The sequence below is a fragment of the Eschrichtius robustus genome, chromosome 10 (assembly GCF_028021215.1).
Source record: "Eschrichtius robustus isolate mEscRob2 chromosome 10, mEscRob2.pri, whole genome shotgun sequence".
In the NCBI taxonomy this organism is placed as follows: Eukaryota; Metazoa; Chordata; class Mammalia; order Artiodactyla; family Eschrichtiidae; genus Eschrichtius; species Eschrichtius robustus.
Genome location: NC_090833.1, coordinates 87,384,847 through 87,410,428, shown reverse-complemented (window position 1 = coordinate 87,410,428; position 25,582 = coordinate 87,384,847). Strand labels below are relative to the sequence as shown.

Below are 25,582 nucleotides of genomic sequence, written 5' to 3'. Positions count from 1 at the left end.
ACCCTCCCTCCCATCCCGGTATTTACTGACCCAGGTAACTAACTTTTTTCATGCAAATAATTTAAATTTTTGATTATTCTTAGAATTACATTGCATAGCAAATAAAAACATCATGAAGTTGAGAGAGAGTGGGTGGGGGTAGGCATAGAAGAAAGGAGAAGTGTTATATTCAAATACTTTTTTTTCCTTTTCCTTCAGGTAACTTAATTTTGCAGATAGACCTCGGTGCATTTCAAACACAGTAGGCTGAAGGTTTTTAGCATGAACATGACTTTGTAAAAAGCAATAAAAGACACCACTGGACTTTGTTCATACTGCAATAACAGCTCCTTTCTGAAGCCCACGTAGCACATTGGCTCTTTGGTGGTCTAGTTCTCCAGATGTTCCTGTCACACACCACTTTTCCCCAGGTGCTCTTATGCAGCAGAACCAAAGAGACAGCGAGGGACTGAGGCACGTCAGCCAGACAGGCGGTGCGTGGGCTCTGCTCTTACTGCCCTTTCCAAGGTTATCACCCAGTTTCTGCTTTCTGGGGCTGTCAGTTTGGGGTTTTGGGCATTTCACAAGGGACAAAAAGAATGAGATGCAGAAGCTCCTTTCTGCTCCTTGGTCGCCTAGGCACTTTTTAAAATCAAGAATATGTTTTTTAGATAGGTATTGATTAGATTCTGATAGTGGACACATACATACAGGTGGAAGCAATTGTGGCATATCTTTCATACCTGGAGAAAAATGATCAAAAAATTAATGCCCAACAATAATTGCTTTAAAAATAACAAATAGCCTCAGATGCCTTCTTCCCAGGGTAGTTGACCCTGTGAATCATCGTATCCCTTCGCTGCCTGCCGACAAGTTTAGAAGTCAGGTTGGGTGATGGAGTGTTTCAGATACACGGAACGCTGCTTGGAGGCTCCAGAAGATGACAGTTTCCAGATGTGTGAACCGCCGGATCGGTTTGTTTGGATTATGCGCCACAGCTGATGGCGAGATTAACGCAGGCTGGACAAGCTATGGGAGATTTGTCTGGTTTCCACAATGCCATGTTTATATTTCATTGGGATTTCTCCTTCAAAGTTGACCTCCCTGTGACCCCTGGAGCTCTGTCCACTTGGGCTGAGCTGTAACTTGTCTGCCCTCCTTCTCTTATTGGGGGGTCACAATTATGCAATGGAAGGGGCCATTTATATGGCTCCCCCCCTCACACACACTTTGTCCATGCCAGCAATCTGCCCAGATTTAGCCCCTGAGGAGTAGTCTATTCAACTGGTTGAGAGGAGGGGGTTGTTTTATTTAAAAAAATTTTTTTTTGGCTTTTAAAACAAGTGTGGAAATATTTAAAATTATTTGAAAGGAGACCAGATTTAATAGAAGCCACTGTGCAGAAATACAGTATTTTAACTTAGCACTGTTTTGACACTATTTTGAAAAAAAAAAGTTGAGGGAATTCCTGCTATGTGAGACATCCCTAAATAATCGCCATACCTGTATGATTCTATAATTATAATACTGTTATCTCCTTTGCTGCTCATCTGTTCCCAGAACCTTTTCTCCATTCTCCTTCCCTCCTCCCTCCTTCCTCACCTATATCCCTTTGCTCACCTCCCCTCCTCTCTTCTCTCCCTCTGCCTCCCACCCTTCCCTCTACCCACCTATTCATAAACTGCCCAAATCATTTCCTCGCAGTGGATCTCTGGAGTTACTAGTGTGAAATCTGAAATGGTAGTAAATCTGGTTAATCACAAACTGACAGAAATTAGTAAATGTATTATTTCAGATCAGCTGTAGGAGATTCTAGATGCAGAGCTGCCATTTGCATCCTTGGGGTTCTTAGGTTGGTGAGGGTTTGTTTCAAGACCATACTCTTTGATGGGGTTTTATCAGCAGATGTGCTTCCCCTATTGAAGAGTCATGGCATTTTAATGAGCTTTTGAGGTAACTTTAGAATCCATTGACATGTGGACTGTGAAACAAGTCTCGGTCCCCTGTGCTTAATGTGCCATATGAAATGTGGAAGAATTGGGCCCCATAGCATTTCTGAGATGGTAAGTGAAACGTGCACCATGACATTCCAGCCCAGGTGTTCCACCTTCAGGCTTTCCCTGGGTGAAACCCACATCAAGACCTAAGGGAACATGGAGCTTAGATCGAGATGGAAGAGGACAGGTTTCCACATCCAAATTTTGGCAGATGCTACAGTATTAGATGGTCCATCCACGTGAGAAATCTCGGTTGACATCCCAGAAAGCAGACAGCTTTGCTCACGAAGGCGTTTCTGGCAGTCCAGGAGGAAGGAAGCTCCTTGGGATTTCCTCAGTGGAAACCTCCCTTGACTACGGAGATATCATCAGGGTCACCAAAATATAAACACTTTTATTACTCTTTGCTTCCAAACTCTGAATTTAGGTGCTTTATGGTAGTACTTCTTAGATTTTTTTTCCCTCTTAAACTGGATTTAGGATTGTTGTTTCCTTTACACTGCAATATCTCAGTTTTTCTACATATATCTTTAAGTTTGACAGAAGAAATAAGCTTTTCAAATCATTAGAATGCTGCCATTGAGAAACTGCTTGACCATTGTGGAGATTTTTAGGAGTTGTGTATACAGAAATATGCATCCTGTCCTCAGTTCCTTCAAGACTGTGACCATTTTGTTGTATTGGGGGTTTAGAGCATAGTTGGAAAAACAGCTGTCATGTGTTAAGGAAACTGTATTGTTGGTGGGCAGTCAGGTACCTGCTAATGAGTGACAAGTTTGTTGTTGGAGAGATTTATAATGTGGAGGCAGGGCCTTATTACTAATCCAGAAACCCAGGTGTGAGTTGGCCCAAATAATCCACACTGCCTGTGGGTCCCAAAACTGGCTATGAAGGCGAGGCTAGTGAGAAGCAAGTCTCCATACCGCAGCACAAGCTTTATTTATTATAGTTAAAATAAATGAAAAACAGTAGACTTCCCCAGTTTATCAACCAAGATAGTCTTCAGTTATTGATGAAACATGTATGAAAGTAAGCAAAAGGAACTGGAAGTGGGCTTTGTTAAGTAAATATGCATGATTTTTCCCCCTTAAATCATTGCTTAAGGGCTTCTGGCCCCTAGCTCAGGAATCCTGCCCAAAAATGCCAGATGTATTACACAGTCAAGTACTGCAATGTAAACACTGCTCTGTGCCATGAGGCAGGGTGGTCCATCTTCTGTTTAAGAAGAGCAGGAGATTGAGAGGGAATGAGAGGGGTAAGCCCTCTGCATTGAGCCCAGTAGTGATCGTGTCATTTGTATTTTTGGCTCCATAGTCAAGATTTGAAACTACAAAAACCCAGTTGAATTAATACTTTGGACGGGCAAGGAAAAGCAACTTGAAGTGGGATGCCAAAGAGAGCAAGATGTGGCTTGGATAATGTTGCTTCATTGGGTCAGATAAGTTTATAAAAAGTAGAACAGAATGGTGGGGTGAGCTGACAGGAAGAAAGCTGTTGTCTTCATAGTGGCATCTTCAAGTTACTATGAGCATCACCCTTTTTATCAGCTGTGAGTTAAATTGAAAGCTGAGTGAAGCAAGGCAAGGAGAGGCCAGCTTCTTTCACAGCCCCTTTCTGCTGGGTCGGTACACCTTCTGTGTGTAAACCTGAGATTTATCACAAAGCTGCTCTGGTGTTTTGTAGCATTGGGGGGAGGGTAACCCAAGTTACGCTGCAAAATGAATGGCCTTCCAGTTTGCTTCCAGTTTCTAAATTTAAATAAAGAATCTAATGATGATCATTTGGAGGTGAGAAAGTAACTAAGCACTTTGGGCCATCCCTCCAGTAGAATGTGTCTCATGTGCTGTGGAAATTGGAATGCCTAGACATATCTGTACACCCAAATAATCAAATACTAAGCATTCCTTACGATGACTAGATTCAGGGTTTTTAAAAATTAATAGGGAAGTATTTTGTGAGTTAGGAGGAAATGGGGTTTCAGTTTGGACTTGGGGAATTGTTAAAACAACCTGTAATAATATTATCTTGATTTTAGAAATCCATTCTATAGAATGATCTGAGAAAATTGCTTTAAGAAACATTGATGATAAAAACTGGAATTTTGAGGTTAAGGAAAATGTAGACTTTTTTACTCTCTCCCTCCCTCCATCCCTCCCCAACCACTTTTTTTCTTATTTTGAATTCTCCCATCTTCCCCACCCCTATTCCCTTGATTTCTTTTGCTCCTTTAGTGGAGAAGCCAGAAAACTTCACAAAATAGATGTAAATATCACACAGTGTCTTTTTAAGTAGAAGCTTTCTGAAAGATAAAGTAACGAAATAATTTTCCCAGACTACCTAAGACATTATTTCTTTCCTCTTACCTGATTTTTTCCCCATGAGGTTCATACAGTGTTGTAATAAGTTAAAAAACGATACCATCATTTTTGTCACACATGATCCAGAAAAAAACTGCACATGTTTAATACCTTGCTTAATTGCAAACAAAGCTTGCAATTTGAGAGAATTGGGATTAGGGCTAAATATCTATTAACTGCTCTTTCTAGAGATTTGGGGAATAGGATGACCCTTTTTTTTTTCTTTTTTTTTTTTTTTAAATAGGCTACAGTTTCACATGGCTCCCAAAAGAAATCTCTCTCCCTTTTTGTTTCCCACACCAATTGATTTATCATTTTGCTTGCAAGCAGATCCAGAATGTTAGGGCAAGAACACACTCACTTTTTTCTCGTAACTTTTTTGTTGCGGACCGAAACCAGTTGACTTGAATAAATTTTTCTGAGGCCTGAATGTAGCCAGCAACGTGGAAAAATCTTGCCATTCAGGGCCGTCTGAATGTACATTTCAGCCACACAGTAAGCTGCATTGGTAGGCACTGGACTGCTAAATACAACCATTTTTCGCAGCAGCGAGTTAGACAGGTGATTAGCATAATTAGCACCGAGCAGCTATACATATGGTAATGCTGAGTGTGTAAATGCCAGCTGCGGTGTAAAATTTATGTCAGGGGTCGGCAGGGCTGTGCGAAAGTATTGTGTTCCAGCTGCAGGTCAGGGCCGCCAAAGCTTACCTCCTTTTCTCTTGTTGGTGAATACGCCAAACAGAAGAGAAAGACAGAAATATAACAGATACGGCTTTGATGGAACAGCCCGGTTCTGTGCAAGAGGGACTATTCTATAAAACACACACACACACACACACACACACACACACTCACTCACTCACTCACACACACTTGCAGAAATCCCATTACTTTCTCTACAAATTGTGTTTACTTCATGCAGGGTCCACATGAGTGGCGGCCAGGATGGGAGGTTTGGGTAGGTGAATGGGCCAAATGATTTCCTGGGAGGAAAACTTTCAGTCGGTGAATTTTTAAAAGGAGTTAAGAGTTGTGCCTCTGGTTTTCTCCCCATCCTCTTGTTCCCCCTGCCCCCCTCCCATTCCCTCCACTACTCCTGTCCATATTGTTTTCCTTCTAATTAAACAGGGGAATCCCCCTTAGGTGAGCTAGTGCAAGCATCTTTAGAAGAATGAGAATTGACCATTGTGGAGGTGTTAGTTCGCCTTGAACATAATAAGGTTCCAACAGTTTGACTCTCTTCCCAAACTGCTTGACTGGTTTTAGCAAAGGGCTAGAATAGAAGTTCCCTTGTGTCTTATGGCAGCTATGCTTACCATTCCACCTACCGCCACTCTCAGACCCATGAAATTCTTTATGGGTAAGAAAAGAATCCTGTAGGTTTCTTGTTTAAAAGGGAGACAGTCTTCAATCGTTCATGTCCTTCGAAATGCATGATGGGGGAATTTATTGCTATGAGGAGTTCATGCATTTTTGCTCTGGAAGCATTTTTTCTGCCACCCTCCCCCCACCCCCACTTTTCTTCGGTTGGTGGCCATAAGGAGTGGTGGTGGTGACAGAACATAGTTCACACCATGCTGACCTAGTGACGAAACTTCCTCACAGCACCAGGGGGTCCTTATGCATCAGCCCCTAATCCAGCTAATCCTGATGGCCACACAATCATGAAAGTGGCCCCAAGTGACCAGTGACGTGCGTCTCCCCACACAGATGCAGAGGGAAGGGTCGGTGCGGGAGATAAATCGGGCCAGCATGGAGTTCCGCAGGGGCCAGGGAGCCTGTATGCGAAGGTGGGGACTCACATTGTCTCCCCGCTCCCCAGGCCACTCAAGTAGGAGGCCAGTGAAAAGAGGCCCAGGCTGGATCATGGCAAGAAGACTGTTCAGAGCAGAGAGGTGATATCCGCCCCACAGAAGCTGGGAGAAGGGAACCGGGGTTAATGTCATGCAACAGCCTGACTACTAGATAGAGAGCCCACAGCTTTGCAAGCATTTGGTTTTGTTGTTGTTCAGTTGTTTTGTGTCCTTATGAAGACATTAGGAGGCCTTCACTAAGAACTTAGAACTTGATAACAACATGCTGTCTTTGGTCCCTGGGTTCTACTTCCTGGTCCAGCATTGCCTCTAAGCAAGCATGCTGCTCTGTGTCAGACCCTCCTGGGCTTGCTCAGCTCCTGCTGAAGGACAGGGCTGGGGTTTGCGTCTGCTTGCCCGTAGCACTTGAGCAATTGGGTGAAATCACGGTAGGACCTGGGACAGTTCACAGCTGGGCAAGTATGCAGTTAGGGATAGAGCCGAGCTCTACGCTGCCACATTCTGCTGGAAACCAGGAACATCCTGGGGTCTGCAGGCTTGACTTCACTCAGCCTGTCATAGGTGGGGTTGACCCCAGCCCTGATTTGCCACAGTAGCAAGTAACCAGTGAAGAATGGGCCTCCTGACAGATGCAGTGTCATGTTGGGAGCTGGTGGCCCTGTGAGAAACACTGGGTCGGGGGAGCTGTGGCAGGCAGCAGGTCCAGTGTGGGCAGAGTGCTGGGCTGACCTGATCGTGTCCGACGGGGCGAGCGGGCGGCTTCGGGGAACGCCGTTCAGAGGAAGCAGCCCGGGTGGGAACAGATGGTACCGCAAACAGCTGGTGCGGGGGCTAGTAGCAGGCACATGCTCAGAGCCGCTACTGCCACTGCACTTCGCCCTCCTCCTCCCCCGTCACAGTCCCTGGGGAGGCGTCGCAGTGTGTCTGTCCTGCTCTTGTTTTTGCTGTCTTCATCGCGCTGGGCTCACTTCATGAAGACAGATTCTCTTTGGGCTATATGATTCTAGCATTTTCCCATGGCAACGCCCAAGGGCACAATCCCACCAGGAGAAAAACAGCCCAGAAGCTTAAGCAGCAGTTGGCTAGTCATGAATAAAAGAGATGGGTGGAAGAGTGACTAAAACTCACAGCCCAGGAGTTCTCAGCCAATTGCCCAAATTACTGAATCTTCATTTTTTTCAGTTTAGAAAATGAGCTGGTGCTAATAATTTTACAGTTACACCCTTTTAGATATTTGCACTTTTTCATGCTCACAATAACTAATCACAAGATTGAAAGAAGGACCTGAAGCAACTAAAGGGGGGGAAAATCTGTCTAGAGGCTGTTAGATAATTCATGGGATTAATCAAATGCAAATGCCCCACTTGCATATACACAGACCCCATTTTCCTAATTGGACTCTGAGTGGGTACTTTTCAGGCTGAAAGGGTCATTTGTTTTGACTGATTGACTTTTGAGGCTTTGGGGAGAATTAATATCTTATACAGATGACTGCCTGTTCCCAAGGCTCTGTATTGAGGCTGTTCATTCATTTATTCATCCGACACACTGAGTGTGCACCGAGGTGAGTGGGCAGCGGACAGTGCCTCCCTGAAAGGACTTGGAATTTATTGTGAAAAACACTTTGGTTGGTCCTTCAGAACATCTTTATGTGAATCACAATAAGCTTTTGCCAAAAGCTTTTTGCATGAATGCCACAGATGTTTATTAAGCTCTGTGTGAAAGGCTGTGCTGAGGAACAATCCAGCAGAACATCATGGGGACCGTCTGGTGTCTACCATGGATTGGAATGTCATTGGCCTGGGGGTATGGACCCCTGAGCGGAATGGTTTCCTACCTATGTTGGCCCCTCTTCACCTTGGAAAACTATACTTAGTTTGATTGCGGAGGAAAGGATCAGCAGAACTTGATCAAGAGCTTTTTTGCAGAAGTGATGCTTTTTACCCTGCCTCTTTCAAAGAATTGGTTTAAGCCTCAGATTTCTGGAAAACAAAATGGCAGAATTTGTAGGTAAAGAGGGTTAGGGCTACTTGTTCTCTGTGTGCCCTCATCTCTCTGCCCCCTCTAAGACAGGCACCTCTGAGGACGAGAGGGAAATGGGGCCTGTCTTCTACTGCCCATGGGGCCCTATGGAAAAAAAAAAAAACTATCTTTTCAGTGGTGGTGAAAAATTTGAGAGGTAACATTGTTGTCCTTTAAATAAAGATACCAGTTATTTGTCCTGTGCAGTACTTTTGTGCATTCTGAAAACTCTTTATCTGCGAGCTTACGGTATGTGTAATTTGGCGCTCCTGAACTCATAATCTCAGCTGGTGCACAGAAGCCCTGAGGCTTGCAGGACAGTTGGGCTCAGAGTTAAAGGTTGATTCCACCTAGTATCAGCTGGTAACCTTGGGCAAGTCACCCAAACTCTGCAGCTGTTTCCTGCTCTGTAAAATAAGGGTGATGATACATGCCCTGCAATAAACAAATAAATGAACGGATGCCTGCTCAGCTCCTGGTTAAGGGTTTGGGAAATTTCATATAATTGTCAGTGCTCACACCATCCTGTGAGGTTAGTAGTATCATTTTATTCCACTTTACAGAGAAGGTTACTGAGACTCAGCTGTATCCCAAATTTCAGTGCCTCGGGTGGCAAGACTGGAACTCAGAACCCAGGTCTTCTGATCTCTGTTCCCATTGCCTGTCCATTCCACCCTGCCCCATCTTGACTGGGGAGTAGCAGTAAGCAAAATGTTTAAAAATAAGTAAACAATGAGCGTGAAGGGCTTTGCAAGTGGAAAGCACCACACACATATAAACGTTTATTTTGTGTCCGGGATCCTAAGTAACAGTTTTCCTGAGTGTTGTTCAGAAAGCTTGGTTGTTATTTTGTTGTTACAGTTGTTCAGTTTGGAAGAAGGAAAAAAATATCAGAGGACTTCAGGATATGATAGAGAGGTATAATATTTTTGCATTGAGTTTGTTTTTAATTCAGATGCCTGTCAAGTACCTTTCGTATTTTTCTCTTTTTGTCACATGGGAGTCTTTAATTATACGTGTTTACTGCAGAAGGATTAAGAAATAGAGATAAACCCCAAAAAGGAAAGTGGGTAAATATTATTCATAAACCACTGCACAGTAATAACCACTGTTCACATGGCTGTATACCTACATCTATATCACAAATGCTGGATCTTACGGGTCATTCTGCTCAGTAGTCAAAAATGACTATGCAGTATTTCATAAATATGAGATTATTTTTAAATTAAAAAAGGACTTTGACCTTGAAAATGGTAAAGAGAAGGGAGCAAACCATTTCCCCCAAACCACACCTGTAATTTCAGTACTTGAAAGGGCTTCCTGAGACCATAGCTTCACACTCCTGCATGGTAAGGAAGACAGCAAGATAAGGAACAGCTCGGGGCCATCACTCAGCTGTGATGTAGGATAGGCATTTGCTAGAGTCGCAAAAGTCAGTGAATCTGTAAAATTACTGTGTCCAAAAGGATGTCTGTTCCTGGTAGCTTGTTTTAGAGTGACTTGGGTGAATACTGATGTAGGACCATATGAATGCTGTGCAGTTTATGACACAGGTACACCTGAGAAGGAGCTAAGTCTACCAGTGCAACCAAGTGGATGACATGATTATGGTCTCACCAAGCTCCAGCCACTCTTGCCTTCTTTCTCTCCCTGTGGCAAGCCAAACCTGAGGACTTTGTGGTTGCTAGTTCCTCTGGCCAGAATGCTGTTTCCCCAGCTCTTCAGAGTCAGCATAAATATCTCTTCCTTTTAGGTCTTCCCTGGCAACTCCATTTGAAGTGCCCTTTCCCCTGCCCCACCACCCAGTAACTCACATGGCATCGCCACCTTGATTTCCTCCATAGCACTTGTCATGCCATGAAACTACCACATTGGTTTGCTTGTGTACCGCCTGTTTGCTTCACTGGCCAGTGAGCCTCTTGGAGCTGTCTTATCTACCACACACCCCAATACACAGCACATAGCATGAACCCCACAAATGCTTGCTGGCTGAATGAGTCATGTTACAACTATTTATCAAAGAAAGTGGATATCAACTAAACTTTTAAAAAAGTTACTGAATAGTTTTGCAGAAACATTCATATTTGTTTATAAAAGATGAAGTGTTAAATAAAATATGGTCATGTAATATGGAAAAGTAAATCTAATTTAACAGTACTCAGAAGTAGGATACAGCATAGCTGGTTGTGGAAACTAGAATTCAGGGTCCTTCAACTCTAGTTGCTAAATCTACCAATGATAATAGTCTTGTCTTGGTTGAAACTGGTTGTCACGTTAGCAAAATATTCATATTTATCACTAGCGTAAAGAGGTGGAAGAGCAAAAAGGTTTTCAATTCTAGAGATGTGAAAAATGTACCCCTTTATTAAAATATAGGTGTTTATTTAAATATACATCTTAAAAACTCTAAAAAGTTGACATTATGGAATCCCTGAGGTACATTTTATATCTTGTAGGAAATAACATCATTTCTGAAACCCCCTGAGGTAAATTAATCGAACCATTATGAGATTGGTCTAGAAGAGTTTAGTTAGTTCTTAGCAGCATGAACCTTGCATTTGGTTTTTATTTCTGTGTGCACTCCTCTCCTGGGTCATCACCTTATTGGTTATAGTTGTAGGCAGCTGCTCTGCTGGGCAGGGCCGGGGGGTCAGTGGGCCGCGGGGAGGTCTATGGTCCTGCTTTGGTGGTGGTGGTTTCTACCTCATGGTCTTAATTCACCTGGCGTTACGACTTTGTAAGCAGCATGAGAAGTCACGTGCTATGCCAGTGCTTAAGGAGGCAGGTACAGATGATTGATAGGCACAGGGCATTGATGTCTGATAGCCAGAAAAAAGAAGGGGTTGAGCTTTTCTTCGAAAAGCCTATTTGGAGCTCCTTGGTGTGCAACTCTGTAGCTTTTCAGGAGTGACCTCTGGACTAATAATTGGCTTTTTTTGAGGGGGGGGTGCCTCAAACAGCTTTTCTGTCTCTAGAGAATGTGGATTGAGTATAATTCAGTTCACTAATCGGTTGACATAATACATAGGGATTCCTGCCAGAAGGAGCCAGACCCTGCCTGCAGGCAGCTTTTATGGAGCATTCTGAGAAGGCCTATGGCGTTATGTAAATTCATGCTCTGTTGCAAGTTGTTTCCTATTTTTTCCTATGGTCTTTAACTTCAAACTGATCACAGGGGCCTCAGCAGTTCCCTGGGCTATTTGCCAAAGTTTTCTGCAGCATCTCAATAGTTTTCATAGCCAATGATCATTTCCCTCTCTCTTCTCCTACACCTCCCTTCCCCTCCCCCTCCCCCTGCCCTCTTCCTCTTCTCTCTCCAGCACACCACAGTGTATGTTCCACCTCACCTCACAGGGTTCCACGGTGGCCTTGGCCATCTGCGTGAACCTGCACAGATGACTCTGCCAGTCTGCGAATCTGGACTAGTTTTCCTAATGAGGGCATTATTTGCTTTTTAGCTTGCTCCCTTGTTTATAAAATATGCCAAGAGAACTAAACAACCCGCTGTTCCCAGTACTTATTTACTTGCTCAAACCAAATGTTTATGTCCTTGAATACTAAACTTGAAGAAAAAGGATTTCTCCTCGTGGGAAAGCTAAGATGATCCCTGAGGGTTCTTTCTAAAAGATAGAGCTGAAGGCCTGCTTTTCAGTAAACATTCAGCTTACATTGCCTTTTGGAACTGGAGTGTGTAGGGGTGAGGGTGCTCGAGGATTCTCTTCTGTTAGCTGTCCCTGCGGGCCTTCCCTCAAAGCCCTTACCCTTCGCCGCGTTGAATCAAAGCAGCCTCTCCAGAGCTTCATTTCACAGCTCCCATCAGGGCCCTGTTGAGAAGTAAAACTCCTGTCCCTCCATATGTCCCAGACAGTGCAGCATCCTGAGCTTGGCGTGTTCTAAAACCCTAATTGAAATACACCCTAGAACCCGAGGAAGAAGACAAAAAAGCAGTTTTTAGTAACAGCATTACTCGTGCTTTGTTGTGCTGGCTTCTCTCATGCCCAGCTTTGGCTGCCTGCTGGAGAAGCTGGGGCAGCGGTTCAGAATCACCAGGAGAGCTTCCAGAACACAGGCAGCCCGCCCCCAGGTGACTCAGAACCTGGCACCTGTGCTTTCTGGATGCTGACCAGGTGAGTCTGAGAGAGTAGGTTCCAGGGCCTCCCAAGACAGCCATGGCTGATACATTTGGTGCTTCTCAAGTGGGATTTCCCCTTGTGCATCTGACATAAATCACATTATTTATCTTCTCCTGGCAAGTTTTGTGCTAAATACACATTTGCCACCTTTCCTTGTTTCTTTTTCCAACAAGGAGAAACATTTCCTTGTTACCTTTGCCAGATTATTTAGGAGAAGAGTGTAAATTGAAGCCATTTATCTTGAAATGTGCTGCAGGGGCACATTGTTTATACAAGTGAAAGAAATTGTAACAGGGGTATTTGGTCTGGTCTGCAAGGAAAAGTGTCTCAAGTTTTCTTTCCCCCTCCCCCTTTATACATATGGTGTGTTAGTTAGAAGGTGCACAAAGCACGCACGCATTAGGTTTGCATGTGTGACAGGCAGGACCATTGTTAATAGGTTTAGTGAGTAGTTTTTATATGTTTGTTATTGGTAGAGTTAACATTGCCAATCATAATAAAGTGTGAATGTTACCCCTTAAACATCAGCCATACATTTCCGTGACCAGAGTTCATTTATCGTGTACCCTGCTCCTGTTAGTGAGATAACAGAATGTGAATTTGCGGGGATCTTGCTGTTCTAATTGAAACCTGTACATGTTTACCAGTTGGTGGGCGAGTAAGTCGAGAATTAAATTACACTCGCCAGAAGATTGGAGAAGAGGCTATGTTTAACCCTCAACTCATGATTCAGACCCCCAAGGAAGACGGTGCTAATGTCCTGACCACGGAGGCACTCCGACAGCACCTGGACTCGGCGCTCCAGGCCAGCCGGGTCCATGTATATATGTATAACAGGTAAGGTGGTGGGGAGAGGCTGCTGGTTTAGACCCCTTTGTTGTAGCAAATAAAGTTGCCCTGGAAATACAACGGAAGTGTTAGTTCAAACAGTTTTCTCATGAAATGATTTTTAAAATCTTGATTTGTCTCTAAAGTTTAGTAACATATGAACTACATTACTTTATAATGTATTTTCAGTGAGTATCTTGGCACTATACCCAAATGAGTATGGTCCTTCAAGCAGCCATTTGGATGGCTGTCCACCGTTCTGAAGATGTTTCACTGCTTAACCTGTTTTTGGAACAGTTACATTTTGAATTGCCTTTAGTCACCTCACAAAGAATAAGAAAGGAAAAGAAGTTACTTCTCATTACTTTGTATTCATTACAGATGTTAATGGTTGGTATGTGTCACCAAAAAATAGGGGGTTGAGCCACGGTGGTGAATTCCTGGGGACAGGTAGGCAGAGTAAGGTGGATTCACACACCTTTACCAAATACTACCCTTTAGCTTTGTAGCTAATTTAGCAATGCTGTGGATGTAGTAAAAGCATAGGAAGAGTTCTGGAATGAAACCACCACAGCCTAAGTTAGGGAGAGGAAAGACAATACGGAGAAGCATGTACAAAGCTAAAACACAGGCAGTCCCTCCTACAGGTGCTCCAGTGTGAAGAAGGAGAGCCGACCAGCATTGCTCTGGGGTTCAAGAGAAAGGGGTCACTTTCAACAGCACTGATCAAAGAAAGCTTAGCAAAAAGGTGGCATTTCAGCGGGGCACTGAGGGATGGATGGGAAGGTTCCACAAGGAAGAGGGTGAAGTCCAGAACGTTCTTTTGAGTGACTAATAAAAGAGAGAAAAAAGAGACCAATGAAACAGAGCAGTCTAGAAGGAGTTTTATATTTTTTCTTTTCCTGGAGTTCCCATCCCCACCTTTCCTAATTTTCTCTTTTTTCAAATTAGACTCATTTCCCTAATACGCTTGGGAAGGCCTGGGCTTATATAGCACTCTTCTAGGGATAACAAAACGCTATAATAATAGATGATGGATAGTAGAGGTAATTGTTGATCAGTATATTTGATATAATTTCTGTAGGACAAGAATAGAAGAATATAAAGTGGGAAACAAATCTACCTGGTAATGTTCTTTATAGCATTTGTGGTTAAGAGCAGGAAAGTTCATTTTGAACACTATCTGTTAATAAGGACATAATCTACCAGTAAAAAAAGTATTATTTTCCCACCTCAATATATGTTAATACATTATAAACCTTACTAATTTAGTCCCCACCTATTTTGAATTTGTGATAATTCAACTCTGAATTATCTGCCCTGAAGTTGTTTAATGTATGTGGAAAAGCAGATTAATGGTGTAAACAAGATTATTGGGAGAACACTTAAGAAAACAAGACTTTTCAAGTACTTTGGTAGCATTCATTTACATAAACACCCCACATGTTAATTACAGTTGAGTATTATCTATTCATTAAAGCAAGCTTGTTGAATCTATTTGGCAAAGCTCTGCTCATTTTGACAGATACTGAAAAATGATCAAAATTGCAGTTCTCTATGTTCTGTAGTTTCGATTTTGCACACATTTCCTTTATTACAATAAGAAACTTTTGTCTCTGCTTTTTATTTTAATAGGCAATGGAAATTGGAACATTTGTGTTATAAATCTGGAGAACTTATCACAGAAACAGGTTACATGGATCAGGTATATTTTCTTTTTGTTTGCAAAAAATTCTCAAAAATTCTCAAATAGCCCAGTGGTATACATTAGCCTAATGTGTGGCCTATTCTTTTCAACTTTGACAGATAATAGAATATCTTTACCCTTGTTTAATTATTACACCTTTGGACTGCTTCTGGGAAGGGGCGAAGTTACAGTCTGGGACAGCATACCTACTGTAAGTGTGTGATCTTGTTTTCTGATGTCTGTGATTTCTAAACTCTAGAATGTTTCGATGTTACCTTATCATTGTTTATTCTATTTCAGTTTTGAACAAGAAATAAAAACATTGAAATTCCATGTGCATGTTTTGAGTGAATAGTTGGGGGAGAAGGCACTTCGGCAGAATGTTTCTCCTCTTTTCAAAAAAAGTTCTGTAGGCATCATTAAATTTCATTCACTTTTACCAGCCTATTTATATGCAAATAAAATGCAAATTATTTCAGAGTATGTGTGATTTTTAACTCTTTAAAATATTTGCAGTTTTGCAGACCAAGCACTTAACGTAGGTTTAGCTTATTTTTTAAGGAGAGAATTTATTAGTGGGTACATGTTGAAGTTCAAGATCTTCCTGTTAAGTGAAATGCTAACCTTTCTTTGGATCACATTAATGGCATTTAAGAGGGAAATCCACTATCTTTGAAGGTCATGGTAGGGGATGCTTCACAGTTTAGCAGTTGAATATTATGTACACCACATCATTTAAGGAATAATTGTTAATCAGTGTAGACATTTTCAGTTAATTATGCAAGAGTTAGTGCTTGGGTTATTGTTTCTCTCCTAGCTTGCACATATCTGCAAAAGCAATTTGCAGTGGCCATACCCTGACCTTCAGTGTACAGTTTTAGGTGGGAAATAAGGGGTTTTGTGTTTTCTGGTTGGGAGATTCTGAATAATGACTTCAGCCTGGTTAAGCAGCTACAGTGTGGTTTGAACCACATAACAGGCAGCCAAAAGCCTTTCTGGTCTGTCAGCAGCACAAATTCAAAAGTGAGTGTGGGGGGAAGTGGCCTTGATGGCGGTGATGGCAGAGGCAGCAGGGGGCTTGTGGGGTTGACTGCCAGGCTGTCAGAGAGAGCTCATAAGTATGGGATTATTAAAGGTAATGGAGATCAAATATTTTGATTGATGACATTTACAAAGCATTTATTAGGCTGGCAAGTGATAATTTGACATTGTGATTTCCTCTGCGCGCCCCCCCCCCCTTAATTTTGGGTCTCAGTCTTCTGCTTAGAAGCACCCATTTGGCTAATTTTGGTTTTAGGTATTAAATATACTATATGAGCAAGTTAAGATTCTTTGGTACCTTTGTTAATTTATAAGCTCTCTGTTTGCCATGTTCATTCATGAATTATTTTCCTGACTTAGGTTTGCATATAGGTATACTGGAAAGGAGCGTTTGGTTTTTGTGCCAAGGTCCCAGAATTACATTTGTATCCCCAAAAAGCATCATACAATCCAGATGCAATAGATTCAGTCTTGTTATTTTACTAAGGGCTTGGAAGCCTCTTTTTCATTGTCTTGCCTCCTAATTTCTTTCACAGAGGTAAGCCTCCTTTGCAGTGGACAAACTTTGACCCTTTGGAATTCCTAGAAGAGTTAAAGAAAATAAACTATCAAGTGGACAGCTGGGAGGAAATGCTGAATAAGGCTGAAGTTGGTCATGGTTACATGGACCGGCCCTGCCTCAATCCGGCTGATCCAGACTGCCCTGCCACAGCCCCCAACAAAAATGCAACCAAAGTAAGTACAACCATTGATTGCTCCTCAGGAGGGGAAGGGAGAAAAACTTGATATTTGCCCCCATTTTTAGTTCTATTATTTTTATTTTTTAAGATTTCATCCTCAATGACTTTTTTGGTCTATGGAACTAAGTTTGTTTAAAGAGCTCAATTTTGCTGTAAGATTTGCCATACGCCTCTCATTAGCCTTGTTATTAATGTTCTCACTGAAACAAACAAGCCCTTAATGCACTGGATTTTAACAAGGCATGTGACCTGCCTACTAATTCCTGTAATTATGAGGCTGTCTTTTTATTTTTAGCCTCTTGATATGGCCCTTGTTTTGAATGGTGGGTGTCATGGATTATCCAGAAAGTATATGCACTGGCAGGAGGAACTGATTGTGGGTGGCACAGTCAAGAACAGCACTGGAAAGCTTGTCAGGTAATCCAGCACACGGAGGAAAATCCAAGCCATCTATTTTTTGTCCTTGCCTCAGAAACCACTTCCCTTCTGACGTCTGCAAGTGTATTTGTATTAATACTTAACTGTTATCCTAGCTAGCTGTCTGGTGTAATAGAATATTAGGAAATATTAGTGGACTAGACCAGCTCAAAAAAAGCACCTTATGGGGAATTTTTCAAGAGCAGATTTATCATTTTCATCGAGACTGTAGTTAGTGATTGTAGGATTTTAGAAGATCTACCCATGATGTAGAAAATCGGGGCAACTGTAAAGTAGGCAAGAGGAATTGGTCATACCATGTGGAGTTATATGATATGAGCTGAACTCCATCACAGACTGTTAAAGGAAAAGACCAACGACTGACGGCTAAATAAGAATTATCCTCTGTGCACTTGTGGACTCCTCTCCGTCAAGTGTCAGGCACTCCGTCTGAGATTTCTCCCTTGGGAGAGCTGTCGTCTGGGATTTCTGCACAAGCAGGCGTGCAGCGCTGAGCCCAGCATATCTGATCAGGCTATCTACTCCACTACCCTTCCTGTTTCGTTGACTAGAAACTGAGAAAGGAAATTGCCTATTAATTTAATTTGGGGGTGTATCTGTAAAAGGTTTGTAAGGTTACACCTTTAATATGGTACATCAATCTATTAAATAAAATAACCATCCAGGTCCCATTTTAATGGAAACATGTGCTCATGTAGGACAGAATGGCTGCGAGTGAGTCGGGGGTGCTCGGTGGGGATTTTGCACAGTGAGAGCTGCTTCCTGGGGATGCTGATGTTGTGCCTTTTCCACCCCATCACAGTGCCCACGCCTTGCAGACCATGTTTCAGTTAATGACTCCCAAGCAAATGTACGAACACTTCAAGGGTTATGAGTATGTCTCGCACATCAACTGGAATGAGGACAAGGCAGCAGCCATCCTGGAGGCTTGGCAGAGGACGTATGTGGAGGTAAATGGGTGGCGTTCTGACGCCCTTTGAATCTGAGTACAAACCCCTTAGTTACTAAATACTTCACTTTAACGTTTTAAAGCATTGTTTTCATTAGAATTTATTTTCAAAACTGATTGTAATTCTGGGAACTTGGTGGGATGAAGACTTTTTCCTTTTCTTTATATTGAAAATCTCACTATCTGGGTGATGCTAATTCTAATTGTGATGCCCTGAAACATTTTGAGTAACCAATTGTGAACCCCAGAGCTAAGGCATAACAGTGTTTAAAAAAACACTTGGTTAGCAAGAAAAGGTGTCTGGAAAACATTAGCAAGGCATAGAATCTGTTCACAGCTGCAGTCCCCTTGGTTAGGTCATGTGACAGGAGCTGGCCTTTGTTTCCCAAGCAGTGACCTCTACTGAGCTGCATGTGACCTTTTAAAAGTGGCCAGCAAATGAAGAGGGGGAGGAGTGCCCGTAAGAATGAGTTGTTTTGGATTAGGGGGGAACTGATGGGCCCGCAAATCAGTTGTAGAGTTATGGAGAGGAGAATAGTAGTCTTGGACATAGCATAAATAAGGCTGTCGGAGTAAACTTCAATTACACAGGTTGACCGGCTCACCACAGCACCACATTCTCACTTGATTAGCAATAGCCTTCATTGTCCCAGGCTCAGGTCCTTCAACGTTAGTCCAAGTTCAAACCCCAGTCATGTAGAGCTCTTTTTCAAGGCATCAGAAAAAAGTGGGGCTTGGGTTAAGGGGACATGTCACCTGAGGTCTGTGCTCCTGAAGCTCATTGTAGCTTTAATACCATCTGGAAATTTATCCTTGCGTTGTGACCGCAGGTAGTTCATCAAAGCGTCGCTCAGAACTCCTCTCAGAAGGTGCTTTCCTTTACCACGACGACCCTGGACGACATCCTCAAGTCCTTCTCCGATGTCAGCGTCATCCGAGTGGCCAGTGGCTATTTACTGATGGTAACAATCAATTCAGTTCTCTCAGGGGGCGTCTTTGTTTTGTTTTTTAGTTTTTACCTTTCCATGACTGCCCCTGCTTTTTAACTGCTCTTAACACACACGTGCATCCAAGACAGAGAGAGCTCGGCTTTGTAACGGTTTAAAAAGTGGTCGTGTAAAGCATTTATTACCATTTGCAGTTTGCCCATCTTTGACTCGTATCATTTCGTATGATGTCTGTAATGTAAATTTTTGTCGTTGTTGGATTTAATAAGTTCTACCTTTTGGTTTGGGGTGATGGGTGGGGGAAAACATTAGAATCTTTACACATTCTAATGTTTGGCTTTTGTTTTGTGTCTCCCCCTTCCTCCTCTCCCCCCTCCTCCAATTCCCCTTCATTCCTTCACCTCCCCACCACCCTGCCCAACTGTTCTGCTTGCAGCTTGCCTATGCCTGTTTAACCATGCTGCGCTGGGACTGCTCCAAGTCCCAGGGTGCCGTGGGGCTGGCTGGTGTCCTGTTGGTTGCACTGTCAGTGGCTGCAGGATTGGGCCTGTGCTCATTGATCGGGATTTCCTTTAATGCTGCAACAACTCAGGTACTAAAGGAGCCATCCGTCTGCTGTTCATTGACAAACACCCCTCTCCGGGCTTGCCCAGTTGGCCTCCAGTGTGTCCATGTCACCTAAAGGGTCTTCCAGCCTTTTCCACTAAGATGCCCCATTTCTCAGGGGGGTGCTGTCTCTAAATGGACCACTTGACAGTGGGCAGGTCTGAATGGGCTTGTTGATTAGTTAGAGATGCTTCATTTATCAGTGGAATTTAGATCATTTATTCGAGCAGTGGTTCTTAACCTTGAGTGTGCATTAGCATCACCTGGCGGGCTTGTGAAAACTGATTGCTGGGCCCCATCCCCGGAGTTTCTAATGCGGTCCATCTGGGCTGAGGGTGGAGAATTTGTATTTCTAGCCAGCTCCTAACACTGCTGGTCTAGGCATCACGCTCTGAGAACCACTGCGTTAAATGAGTTAGATTCCTTCTCTTTTTTTTTTTTTTAACATCTTTATTGGAGTATAATTCCTTCTCATTTATTAACTTAAAAAAATTATTGTATGTGGAGCTTAGAAATAGTAATGGACAAGATCTACTGTGAGCTACAACTGTTAGACTTTGGGGTCTAACTATCAGATAAAACTAAATTCTTCACATGAGTTCATGTAAGCCATCCTTTGGGTAAGCTACTTGGGGTGCTGGTGGCAATGTTTAAAATAGCTTTGTAGAATTCTCAGAATTGGACCTCATGTGTCTAATGTCACTGTGCTGTGTTTTCACTACAGGTTTTGCCATTTCTTGCTCTTGGCGTTGGTGTGGATGATGTTTTCCTTCTGGCGCATGCATTTAGTGAAACAGGACAGAATAAAAGAATCCCTTTTGAGGTAATAGAAAAACGAAAGAAGAAACCTCTGAGGACAGCAGAAGCCCCTCTCTGTTCCTGAGTGTTTGTCCTTTCACTTTTCTCAATCTGGCCCAGTAAATATTTCAGTCCCAAGTCAGATGACACGTTACTGACTCTAAATAAGTAAAGTAAGTTAAAAGCATCTCAGGACACTTGTTCCAAAGTGCACATTTGTTTCTTTGGGTTTTTTGGTTACTTTGTTCTCATTTCTCCTTGCCCCTTTTTAATCATATTAAAAATTGACTTAAATCATTATCTTGCAGCTTTGTGCTTTGGGTAGTAATAACCATGAACAACACATGACTGTATAGATAGCACTGAAAACTTGAATTTCAGTGTTGGTGTTAGAGGGAAAGGCAGAGATATCGCTTTCTTATCCCCTCACGTCAGCATTGTAAACTACCAGTTGTCTTATTTTGCCACGTATTTGAATTGTTCACACAGTCTGTGGTCTGAGGGGACTCCGCCCTGTGCAGCTCTCAGCACTGTGGTTTCTCATCCTTAGGACAGGACCGGGGAGTGTCTCAAGCGCACGGGAGCCAGCGTGGCCCTCACATCCATCAGCAACGTCACAGCCTTCTTCATGGCTGCGTTGATCCCGATTCCCGCTCTGCGGGCATTCTCCCTGCAGGTGAGTTTCCAGTGACTAGATCTGGGGGGATCTGTGAGCGCTGCACTCAGCAGCGAGCCTTCCAGGTCTGCTTTTCTCCAGTGATGTGCTTGCAGTACTACCACCATGAAGTAAAGCAGCATGCCAGCTTTTGGGACTCTTTCTTCTGGGTGGATGCTTCTTGAAGCAATAACCTTGACACTCCCTCTGAAAGAAAGTTCTAGGGTTCTTTCTTTCCTTTAAAGCCCTATAGCTCAGAAGCCTGAGGCCTGGGTATCCTCATGACCCAGTGCCTTGGGAGTTGCCCTTTCCTTTATAGTTAAACTAAAGTGGTACCGGGGCCACTCCATGTGGGACGCCTATAAGCCCGTACTCCAGATAATCAGGAGTCCTTTGGATTGGGGCCTGGTGCAGCCAGCTCTTGTTCGTCCCTGCTTCTAAACTCCACTCTCAGTTTCTGTGCTCACCCCCTTCCCCTGCTGGCTACCACCTCTTGATTTCCCTAAAGCAGCCCCCAGCACAAAGCCGCTGCACAGAGCAGACTTCACTGATATGAGGGTGAGGTTGCAGTGTAGCCCAGGCCATAACTTAAAATTGAGCGTTAGATTCCTCACTGTGTGAGGAGGGATTGGCCAGCCCTTACTTGCCACCTCTCCTTCCTTGTTCTTCCTGGCCCCTCTTCTCTTTCCTTTTGGTTCCCTACCAGACTCTCAAGCTGCCCAAGAAAACACAGAATTCCTCTCCCTTTCTTATATGCAGAGCACTTATATGCAGAGCAATTTGGTCCATCATTGTTCTGTTCTGTCCTTCCAAACCAGGCCCTTTCACATCTAGAGGCCTCTGAGATATTTTTCCAAAGAGCCAGCTAACATGAATTGTAAGAATGGAGAGTTCCCGCGACTGGGGATGTAGCTATGGTCAGTTCTATCCTTGGTGTTAAAGTACTGGCATTGCTCTTCAGCTGCTTGAAACTCGTGGGAAATCCTGAAATTGGTCAACGCAGCAGATAAAGAAGGCTACTTGCCCAGTTTGTGGCGTGGTCTTCCTAAGCCTGAAATGGTTTAGGGTTTTGATTTCTCAAGGATATTACTGAGGTTTTGTGAATTAAATTCAAATTTTAAAGCTCCAACTGTTTTCCAAGGAAGATTAAAGGAGCAGTGGCTTTCCCTTTTCCTTCTGTCTTACAATGTGATAGTGATTCATGAGATGGCCAGGTTTTTAAAGGAAACTATTTTTGGTGTCACTTTTTAAACTGTTGTTACATCCATCCAGCTTATTCATACTGCTTTACTCCTTTTAATCACCAAAAGGTTCTAAGGATTGTGACCAGGAAGAGAAATTGACAAATCATAGATTAGGTTTCTATTTATATTTTTGTCAACACACTTAGCTCTTTTTCTAGCCTTCAGATATGAATCTTATTTCACTAATTACCGATAAAGGCCTCTAAGCAGCTAGTGATCTTACTGCATTTGGGACACTAGACTTGTGTACTATTTGGTGTAAGATTTTGTACCCATCACTATGACCACCAGGCCCCCCAAAAGAAAAATACTAAAAAAAAGCTTATTTTCATTTTATTATAAACATATAGAAAATAGAAATAGAAGTAGTGAGTGAATAAATGAATAAATTAAATCTGAAAGTGGGACCAAAGTCCAAGGAAAATGAAAATATATCTAACTGCTCAGTAATATGGAAAGTAAATAAAAGATGCCCACTAATTTATTGGTACAACTGAAGTTTTAGGATGCCTTTTGCACAGGCATGCACGTGTGCAGCACCCTTTGATAGCCTGCTCTTGTCTTGTATACAGCAGATTCTGGTACTGAGAAACTGTCCTAGAGTCTTTTAACAGTGGGACCCTCCCTCCTGCCTCTGTCCTTCTCTGCCTGCCTTTTCCCTCGCTGTTCTTTATCTGCTTTACCTCACACTCCTTCTTTTCTTGTCCCTCTCTCTCATTTTCTCCTCTCCTCTCTCAGTACAAACTGATGATTCATCAAGGCATACTCTCCTTTAATGATATCCTATGGTGTGGTGGTCTGAAAAGCTACATGAGTTTTCCTTACGCCTTTTAGAAAATCCAGTACGCTAAGTTCTCCCAAGGTAAGCACCTTACTGAGATGAAATGAATACTGTTGGTTTTGCATTTCTATTCCAAGGCACTGGAGTATCACTTTAGAAATTGCATCTGCAGCTTCTAGAAGTTCTCATTTATTAGAGAATGGCTTCCTGTGATACTGGTTCATTCTCTGTCAAAAAACAAACAAAAACAAAAAGTAAAAAAAAAGAATAGAAAATTTAAGAAAAAAGAGCATGCCATGATTTTTGCAGTAGCCATCAGAAATTTTACACTTGGTTCCCTTTAAAAGGTATTGACATTTGAAACTGACCATTATATAGTTTCTCTTTACTTTAGTAACTGTGTCACGTTGTAACTTTGGGTATTCATTTGTATTTGTATTTTCAGGATACTATAGATTAAGCATCAGAAGGACATATCCAAAATGGTTCTGTCCAGTAATAAACCCACGTTTAGAACTTTTCCTTGTGGAGCCTTTCCAATTTTGTAACCTTGCCAAAATAAATAGAATTTTTTCCCAAAGAAATCTCCTTGTCAATCTTTATCCATCTGTCCAAATGCCACCTCTATACCAGAAAGCAGTGGCACTGTCTATAATTCTTTGAGAACGAATGCCCTACACTGGGGCTTTGCTGGTAACTGAATGGCATTTGTTCTTCAATGAAAAGTCCCAGAACAGAATGCCTTATTGTTCCAAATGGTAAGAGGGTTTAGACGAGGGCCCCTCTAGGCAGGGCCAGTTCCTCTCTGCTCTGCAAGTGTCTCAGTGGGGCCACCCATAGACGCTTTGCAGGGGAATGGGACATTTCCTTTAAGCACAGCAATTAGAATTGATGGACAGTGCAGGATCATCCCCGTCATCTTTTCAGATTTACTTGAAGTTTTTTAAAGTGCTCTTTGCTCTAGCAGCAACACTTCTCCCTAACTGAGAAATCCTTGCTGTTTGTTTTTATTATTTCAGTGCACTTTAGAGGATGTTGAAGTTCTACTACTTTCTCATCAGTAAATGTCCTACCTATATATGTAATAAGCTGTTGGACAGTAAGTTTAGATGGGAAGCTACCTTGGGTTTCTTCTTTCATTTCTCCATTTCCACCACAAACAGACCAAGCAAGATGCCCATCAGATTTCTCTGATGGATGAGGCTGGTATCGGATACATTCCCCAGCCACGGCAGAAAGCATCAGTGTTGTTTTGGCCACAACATCTGGGCCACCTGTATACACCTGCATGGCTTAGCTTTTCACAGTCTCTATCCTCATCCCCAGAAACTTCTGTTCAAAGTGAGATGCCCAGAGTTTCTTGTCTGCATTACACTCCTGAATTCTAAGCATGACTGTAATAAAAAGAAAAGCTGGCAGGATTCCACCCCCCAAGATTAAGTTTTCCTGGAAAACCCTTGAGGATCAGACGCATTCTCCCCTATGTTCTGATTGGTCAGGAATCCTAACCCTGCCCCCGTGTCTGTCCCTTCCGGAGGTGATCAGATCTAACAAGAATTCCCAGGTCCCAGCTGGGCTGGGGGCTTAGGCATCAAGCCTGTGTTTGAATCCGATTTACTGGGAACCTCAGGCAGGTGACCTTCCTCTGCACCACGGGTCTTTATTAGGTAAAGGGTCGACAGCAGGACTAACGTCTGCCTCCTGGTTGCTGTAAGAATCGAACGGATCGTGTGTAACTTAACTACCTGACCTCCCATCACTCCTCCTCCTCCTTTCTCTTCCCTCAACAGAATTTTAAACCCAGCAGTGCTGCATAGCTTTTAAGCTCAGACACGGCCTATCAGATTTCCTCCATGCATCCTTCCTCCCTGGTCCTCCCCAAATCCTTTTTTGTCTTCTCCATCTCCCACGAAACCTTTTCTGACCACTCTCCCCACCCCCATGTGTACCCCCACCTGCATGCTCCCCCTCCTCTGAGCCACTCTGGAACCCTGGCATGCTTTTGTTACTACATTTGTCAGTCTAGATTGTAATTTGTTTATAGTTCTGGCTGTGTCTTTCCTTGAGAGCAGGATTTTGTCTTATTTGTGTCTTCCATACCCAATACGCTGCCCTGACTTTTCTTTTTTCTATTTGCCTCTTAGATAAATCCTCTAGTCAAAATAGTGATTTGCTTATAACATGTTAGGCAGGTCTTTAAAGTACCTTATATACATTAGAGTGGCCAGTTAACATGTTTCATATATTTTGAATTGATGAGGAATTTTCAAGGCAGACTAAGAAGAGAGGGGTTGGGTCATTTTTAGGAGACTCTTGGTTAATTTTTGGTTTTGTAGACTTGACAGGGAATTAATTATCGAAAAAAGCATCTCTCCAGAACTTGGGCTTGCTATTTCACCTCAAGCATAAATTCACAGATTACTCTCCAGAGACCTTTGCAAGGTTCTCCTCTGATGTTGTTCGGTACCAGTTGTAATCAGGTTTTCTTTTCTCACCCTGAAATGTTTACCCAGTTTGAGAAGGTTTTAGAACTACGCAGTTCTTTGAAAAACCTTGTAAGAGTT

General features: G+C 42.8%; 1 protein-coding gene across 3 annotated transcripts in view; it reads left to right on the top strand.

The window, feature by feature from the left end:
- PTCH1 (patched 1) overlaps positions 1-25,582 on the top strand; it is a 58,235-nt gene that overhangs the window by 6,564 nt on the left and 26,089 nt on the right. For 2 of the 3 annotated variants that reach the window (XM_068552820.1, XM_068552818.1), the window contains exons 3-12: positions 12,952-13,141; positions 14,768-14,837; positions 14,939-15,030; positions 16,397-16,595; positions 16,896-17,017; positions 17,841-17,988; positions 18,818-18,949; positions 19,371-19,526; positions 20,265-20,363; positions 20,889-21,014. In XM_068552820.1, coding sequence (XP_068408921.1) covers positions 12,952-13,141; positions 14,768-14,837; positions 14,939-15,030; positions 16,397-16,595; positions 16,896-17,017; positions 17,841-17,988; positions 18,818-18,949; positions 19,371-19,526; positions 20,265-20,363; positions 20,889-21,014 — 1,334 coding nt within the window. The remainder of the gene's footprint in view (positions 1-12,951; positions 13,142-14,767; positions 14,838-14,938; positions 15,031-16,396; positions 16,596-16,895; positions 17,018-17,840; positions 17,989-18,817; positions 18,950-19,370; positions 19,527-20,264; positions 20,364-20,888; positions 21,015-25,582) is intronic. The other variant, XM_068552819.1, reaches the window with a different exon arrangement.